The 7,630-nt window shown below is 50.1% G+C and overlaps 1 protein-coding gene across 1 annotated transcript; it reads right to left on the reverse strand.

The window, feature by feature from the left end:
- Window positions 1–118: 118 nt before the first annotated feature.
- Window positions 119–7,341, reverse strand: T310_4002 (DNA-directed DNA polymerase; the record flags this gene model as incomplete). The annotated part of the gene is made up of 6 exons (XM_013473149.1): window positions 119–151; window positions 204–376; window positions 406–493; window positions 621–6,490; window positions 6,540–6,679; window positions 6,734–7,341. 6 exons carry the CDS (start codon window positions 7,339–7,341, stop codon window positions 119–121), a joined length of 6,912 nt encoding a protein of 2,303 aa, XP_013328603.1.
- Between the last annotated feature and the right edge of the window lie 289 nt (window positions 7,342–7,630).

Genomic DNA, 7,630 nt, shown 5'->3' on the forward strand with positions numbered 1-7,630 from the left:
AGATTTACGGTTGTGTTGGTGGTTGAATTTTTTTCTCGGGGACCGCGCAGCTCGGTGGTCCGCGCAGCTCGGTGGTGGATTACGTTAGTTAGTTAAGTTAGTTAACTAACTAACTAACCTAACTAACCATAAGGAATCCCCACACACAAAACTACAGAAAAAAACTGTTATTTCCTTTACAATAGGGGGGATATAAGCCTTACTATACTGCATAGGCTTTGCGGGGGCTTTAGAACAGGAGGTATCAATATATCCGAAGTATTCTCAATCATGAATGCACCGCTATATTCTATCACCATGACACAAAAAGTTCTGAGATTATCTCGGGTATAGTATGATTTCATTATCCAATCCATGCATGAAGACCCCAAAATAGCTATGTCCTCAGATACAAACAGTATATACAGTAAACATCAACATCAACGTCAACGTCGATCAATGCTCCCTTGTCAAACGCCCAACCAGTGCAATTCCTTTTCCCTTCCCCCAACGCCTGAAACAAACGACATAGAAAGAAACAAGAAAGGTAGATCAAGAACAAGAGCGAGCTATATTCGTTTCAAAACTCCCTCTGCCACTCCTTCCAGCAACTTGAGCCCATGAAATTTGGCGGCGCTCACCATGACGCGCAGCTTCCTCATCACTTCGTTCCGATCCATGGTCGCAACCCAGGTGCCGCTGCAGGAACAGTGCTCCATGAACGCGCTGACCTTGAGTCCACCGCACTTGGAGCATTTCAGATCCTGCGTCTGCCAGGCCACCACGAGTCCATGAACCTGGCCGATCAGCTTCTCCTCCTGCGCCAGCCGGTCGTACTCAGTCTGGCAAAACGGACACCGCCAGGCCTTGGGAGCTCCTTTCCCGCCGTCGAACTCCGGGTCAGGGAGGACATCTTCATCCCGGCACAGATCCAGATCACGGATCAAGCAGCAGGCGCTGCAGGTCAACTCGGGCAGCTTCAAGCTGGCGCTGGGGTGCTCGAACCGGCCTTCCTTGCTGAATTCGCGTACCTCGAAGAGCGCGAGCAGCTCGCGTCGGAGAAGACGTGTCTCCAGGGTCGTGATCTTCGACAGGCTCAGCACCTGCATGAGCGACTTGACCAACTCCAGCACGGGGTTTCGATTTTCCTCATTCGGATCCACCAAAACCCCTGGAAGAACCGGGAAGACATAATCGGAGGCCAATTCAGGGTGCAGAAGCTCGTCACGCTGCCGTCGAATAAGACCGGCAATTTGCTTCTTCAGCGGTTTCGAGAACCGATCCGCGAGTATAGACGTAATTTCCTCTCCATCTGCCTCCGTAAGCGGCCCACGAGGAATCTGGGTCAGTCGCGGTGTGGAGGAAATATCGCCGTCTGCGCCGTCTCCCCGTTTGAGACTATGCATCAGCTCGATATATTCAACAACCCAGTCATGGAAGACACTCTGCATCGGAGCAGGAAGGAACCGACTCATCTGCCAGTGCATGATGGTTTCCAGTTGCTGAGCCTCTGCCTCCACGACTTCTCGGCATCCTTTGCCGCCGTAGTTGTACTCGTCATACCAAACCAAGAAGTCCCAGTATTCTTTGATCTCGAGGTCGATAAAGTGGAACGCCGCATCCCCCCGGATCGACTTCAGAACGTATTGACTGTACGCGTAGGCGTTGCCCACTTCCGTCTTCGTCGTCTGCAGGAGCAGCCGCGTCGGGCTCGCGAAGATCACATTCGAGCCCACCCGACGGAAGTCTGCCATCAGTTTTTGGAAGGACTTCTTCGACATCATCCGGACGTAGTAATGCAAAGCGCGGTCGTACAAACACGAACTGGGACTCTCGACCCATCGGATCAAGTGCTGGACCATTATATCCGCCATGGTATTCCCGGCGCAGGCTTCTGTCCACCATTGCTTAACCATGTCACGTAGAACGTACACACCAGCAGATGCAAAGGCCTTCTCCGAGTAGAGGACACCCGTTCCATCACTCACGCCGTTAGTGGGAGCAAGAAGTGAGTCGCTACCTTCGACTTCGTTGATGATAGATGATGTGAGGATGGTGTTGATCGCCAGATTTCGAACTTCAAGCTCAATGGACACCGTGGAATACGTGCCTGGCACGTTAATGGACGGCATCTCGACGGTCTCCAGGGGACCCAGGACGTCATCCTTCTCATAGCCGGCATGATCTGGCCGTGGTCCTGCAGACCACCATAGGACAACGTTACTTTGCTGCAGCCGTCTTGCGTAGGAAATGTCGATCAGATATCGAGGGTCATCGCTTTCCAGATTGCAGAGAGGCACGTCCCCGTACCGTGCCAGCATAGTCAAATGATGGATCCAAGGGCTCAGGTAGAGGTAGTGAGTAACCAGTCGCTTTGCGACAAAGGATTGCCATCCCAGAGGCGGCATATCCATGTCCGACGTCTCAGGCTTGACTGAGAGAACTGGGTATTCTTTCAGGATCGGTATATCGTGGCATAACCGCCGTCTTTGCTGTGATTGAATCACGAGTACCACTGGCTGGCTTTCCTCGCTCCGTAATTTCTTCACCAGGTCACCCACCTCAAGGTGTGCTTTTCTCAGCGTCGTCACTTGGACAGTCTTGAAGTGGATTTTCTCTTGGTATTCGAACGCATTTGCCGTGTTTTCTGCTTCATTGGCCTGAAGTTTACGAGTAAGGAGCTCCGAATAAATCTTGTCAACGTTTGGGAGACCTTGTGCATCCCGCGTCCGATTCAAAATGACAATGTGGGCCACGTCCCTGGTAGTTGAGAAAAGTGCGAAGATCTGTCTATCGCCAGAGGCAACATGGTACAGATAGTAGTAAGTCAGGGGTGACGCATCCAAATAGGGCTTGTCCGATGATGCGTGAAGTAAGGACGACAGTTCAAACCCACGGTCCAACCCCTCTCCAAGCACTCCTCGCTGACTCTCGTCAAAGGTACACAAGCTGCCCAGCTTCAACACAGCCCGGACACTCAAAGGAACATTCCTCTCGTAAACGCCCTCCACACTTGGATGATTGAGGAGAACTTCCATCTTCTCAGCCTCTCTCAAGTAGGTGTCTTCAGACAAGGTAAGCTTGAAGAGGTGGACAGATGGATGGCCATTCGGCAAGGTGTGATTCACCTTCTCTACCTCGCAGCCAGGGACGTCCACATCGGGCAAGGAATCACCCTTCAGGTTGACGAATATTTGACGGGGAACCTTAACAGTGAGGGCGTGCACTTTGCGATCAATTAAAACGAAGGCTCGCACTTCACCAGGCATATCAGTCTCCCGAAGCTGGAGAACTTGCCAAGTGCTGATGAATAATAATTCCGCTTGATTCCGGAAGAAGTGGCTTAACGAGTCTGTTGCAACGTTTGACCTCTCACCGAAAAGCTGGCGACGCCGGATACGAGCTTGTTTCTGAATCTTCCACTTCTGCTTTTGATACTTAATGAACCCTTGGTAGTCCTCCGTCATTGATGGCATTGTCGCGGGCAGGCTAGCGAAAGGATCAAGAGATGTTGTCGAAGGGCCCTCGGGCAGCTTTCTCTTCTGCGACGTCTTACTGGGCGGAGATGTCTTTTGATTCTCCGCAGACTGCGTCGTGACATTTTCGATGTCACTCGAGTGGGGAACACGATGTTCCAAGATATTGGCTGACAGATCAGACAATGGGTTCTTCTCGAATAGATCAGTCATCTTCTTCTGCTTGAGCTTGTCATCCCTGGTGTTGACTCGTCGCTGGAGCCAGTCAGGATGTGGAACCCTGGGAACCGGGTTGCGGAGCTTCTGCAAAGCAGCTGGAATAGTGATCAACTTTTGGATAACTGATCCCAATCTCTCGATATAGTAATCCCAATCAATCACCGATCTGGGATCCATATCACCGGGATCGTCCTTCAGCCATTTCCGAAGGAAAAATCGCTTCACGTTCTCTTCTGCCGAGAAGATAGTAATGGGGATCGCTCTGTCGGTGACAGGGGTATTCTTGGGTTTTGCAGATATAATATATTGGCAGTTGAGACCCTTGTCCTTAATCATTTGCTCACCCAAAAACTCCGCCAGGCGCCTTGCGGTGGTAATTGAGGTCGACTTCTGGCCTCCGTACTCGTCGACAGTCTTTGACATGCTTCTGTTCTCGCAAATGAGATCGATGAGCTCTTCATCTGCCAACGTGGCCCCACGCTCATAGAGAACATCTAGCCACCTGTTGGCTACCCGAGCCACGGCAGCGTAGGTTTCCGCCAAAGTCGATCCCTCCAAGAAGAATTTGAAGATTTGAGTCTGAAAAATCTTGATCAGTTTCAGCTCGCCTCGGCGCTTAACTTCAAATCCCTTCAACTCAGCAAGGGAACCGTCATGGTTGAAGACAGCATAGCGCTTTTTCAAATTCTTATCTTCTTCTTTGGAAGCAGGCAAGATCATAGCTTTGTATGGTCCGTCAACCTCGAAGAAGATAGAATTATCGCTGTGGGTTTCATATTTGAACGTCACAGGGTCGACCAGAGTCTGATATTGGTGGTTTGTAAACCTGCCATGGACGATGTGGTTGAGCATGACACAAGGGTAGGAGACCGGCAGTTTCTTCCCATTCTTTAACGTAAACGCGAAATTCTCTGGAAAGGTTGCCGGAAGCATACACCAGATACCATCGGTATCGAGCTCCAGAGGACGACCGATTCGTTCAACAAGCTCTCTTGCCATTTGGATGATATGAGCGCCTGTAAGACATGTGACGCCCGCCATTTCCATGGAATACCACCTGGATCCCTTACGCATCACGTAACCGTAGAAACTGTTCAAGATAACCTTGTGCGCCAGCTGTAGGGAGTCAAACAAGACAATCATCTTTTTCGCCTCCTCGATTTCTGCAGCAGGTGCTCCTGCAGCCTTCAGGGTCTCAGTTTTGCCCTTCCATACCTTCTGTTTTGCTTTGAAGTCGTATCGCCGGTCACGGAAGCTGCGCACCGTATTGACATAGAAAGGGTTCTCTCGTTGACAGATGATGGCTTCCCTCACGACCGTTTTACTATCGTGGATCTTGTGATAGATCTTCTTGCTGTAGTCCTGCAGTCGCTTTTTGACAATGGCAGCTTGCTCCTCCGCGCTCAGATCAGAGAACGAGCGCATTGGTGCGTTCTTGCCTTTGCCTGGAAACTTTTCGTTTTCCACAGCGCGTCGGATCATGTTGTACTCATCGCGCTTTGCGGGGAGAAACTCGCCTCGCCATGCCCAGGGAAGTCGCCTATCACACGTCTTGCCGGGTCGGTTGAAGTCGCAAGCGGCACAGTCTGATTCCTTTTTCATCGAATCAGGTTGCAAACGATTGGTTGTCATAATGTTGGGATACATAGAAGCAACATCCAAGTGGTAAATCAGCGGTCTTTCGTTCCTGTTCGGCGTCGCCTTCAGATTGAGCAGACGTTCTGCGATCTGCGACTTGACTTCCTCATAGTTGGTGATGTCATCCAAGGACTTCTTCTCCTCGACAACAATACTGAATTTGAGAGCGGCGTCCAGATCGTTGAGCAATTCATCGATGGCCTTCGTGTCGATAGAGAAGTTGACTGGTATGTCACTCCGGAAAACGCCCGATTCGATACTCTCAACATGACCGCCGACGTAGGTTTCCGAATCTAGCAAATGTCCTTCGTAGAAGGCTTCTGGCGGATCTTTATGCTTGTTGGGAAGGATGATATTGCTCTTGTATGCTTGTACCATAAGAAGCATCTCACACAACGTTCCCGTACCTTTCCGCAGAACATCATCGGGATTGAGGGGAATGATTGTGCAAAGGGAGAAGATGAATGGATGAATGTATTTCATGTAGAGATAATAAGTGGCAACGGCATCAGAGACCGAGTATTCTGCCAATGTCTGTGGGCGTTCGCTGGCATATCGTGTCATCAATTCGGGGTCCAGCTCGTCGGGATCATAGCCCAGCTTGGCAACAGTAACCGCTTTCAAGCCTCTGCTACCCTGCGGAAGATAACTGTCTCGATTGACCCAGGCGAAGCAGTCCATATGAACACAATGGTTGCTCTGGTAGATGTCCTCGCTGTTTTTCCTAAAGCCAATCTCAGTATACATATCGATCCCTAAGACGCTTGCTCGTGCTTCAACGAAGGCCCAGTCGAAAAAGTCACCGTTGTATGTCGCGATAACTGTCGGCTTCGCTTCTTTAATATGTTGAAAAAATCGCTCTATGGCATGGCGCTCATCGGGCTCATTGAAGATCACAAAGGGACCGCTGTACTCGGGCTTCGGAGTGTACTCGAAGTCATTGATATCTTCTGAGACGATTTCCCGGTTTGTAATGAGAAATCCGTTGCCATCAATCATATAGGAAATCATCATGATCTGATCGATTACTGCGTCGGGAAATTTCAAAGGTAGTTTGGTCGTTTCAATATCGAATGCAAGAACAACAGGATCAGCTCGCTGAAGTCGTTCTTCAATACACGTCAATGTGATAACGCCATGCTTGGCCTCCACAGTGTACCACTTTCCGATACGGATATCTATCGGACGTCAGAAAACTTCGTCACACTTATTGGGAAATGAGCCGACCTTTGTCAATAGCAACTCTGACGTGGTAAGGAACATCATATTCTCGAATATCAATTATAAAATCACTCGCATTCAACGTGGCATTAGGTCGTGGGTCATTAGTCAATTCGTCATCAAAGAGATCAAAACCAGCATTTGCCCTGTCAAAAGAGTTAGAACAGGGAATACGTGATCATTCTCTGGGGGAATCAAACCTGGCCATCTCCGCATAAGTATCCATTTCCGTCACATTCTTCTTGTTTTTCTCGGCGATAGGCATGATCGTTTTCCGAACCTCCAGCAGATTGCCTACATTCGCAAAGTTGAGTTGCAGAAACGTCCTCCGGTGTCCGAGGAGATGGTTCGGCATCTGAAGATCCTCTTTTTCCACCCGTTTGATGCTTTTGATCAGGCCTTCGAACATCCTTCGACACCATTCTTCGACTTCTGCTTCGCGCCCTCCTTTCACTGCAATCAGAAAGTAAGGATCGTACTCCACGGTGGCCTTGAAACTGCCCCCATTGTCCTCGAGGAAATAGAAATCCACACCGGCTCGGCCTCCGGGAACATTAGGGTCCTCAATGGAAGTACTGTGCATATTAATCAGCCAACCCTCCCTCTTCTCGCCGGCCTCGAATCGGGGAAAGCCCATGGCCTCGTCGATACTGTTGGCCAGCCGAATTGCCTCGAACTTCTCATCTTGGGAGGTAGCTTCTGTCGACCGGAGGGAAGAAAATTCGACTGTTTTTGCCCGCTTGGGTTTGAACGAAGCGGCCTTTGACCGGAATTTGTTTCCATATTTGCTGGGCTTTCGTGAAGGCATTGCGTCGCTGCCCGCCAAGGGTAAAGGTCACCGAGACTGGAGAACAAAGGTGCTCAGATCATGGAAAGAAGTACAATCGTGACCATTAATTATACAATTGAACCATAATTCACCGAAAAATCTCCCGCTCGTGGCAAAACACGTCTCCAGACCGTTGTGAGTGATGACGGCACTGTTTGAAGGTTTGAGAGCCTAGACTGACGCCCGCCTGTCTCGATCAATGCTGCGACGCGTTCGCGTTTCCTCTATACGCGTTCCGTTATCGGGCAGCAGCGTGCAGCGCATCTAT

Source organism: Rasamsonia emersonii (genome assembly GCF_000968595.1).
Source record: "Rasamsonia emersonii CBS 393.64 chromosome Unknown ctg1118621760092, whole genome shotgun sequence".
Taxonomy (NCBI): Eukaryota; Fungi; Ascomycota; class Eurotiomycetes; order Eurotiales; family Trichocomaceae; genus Rasamsonia; species Rasamsonia emersonii.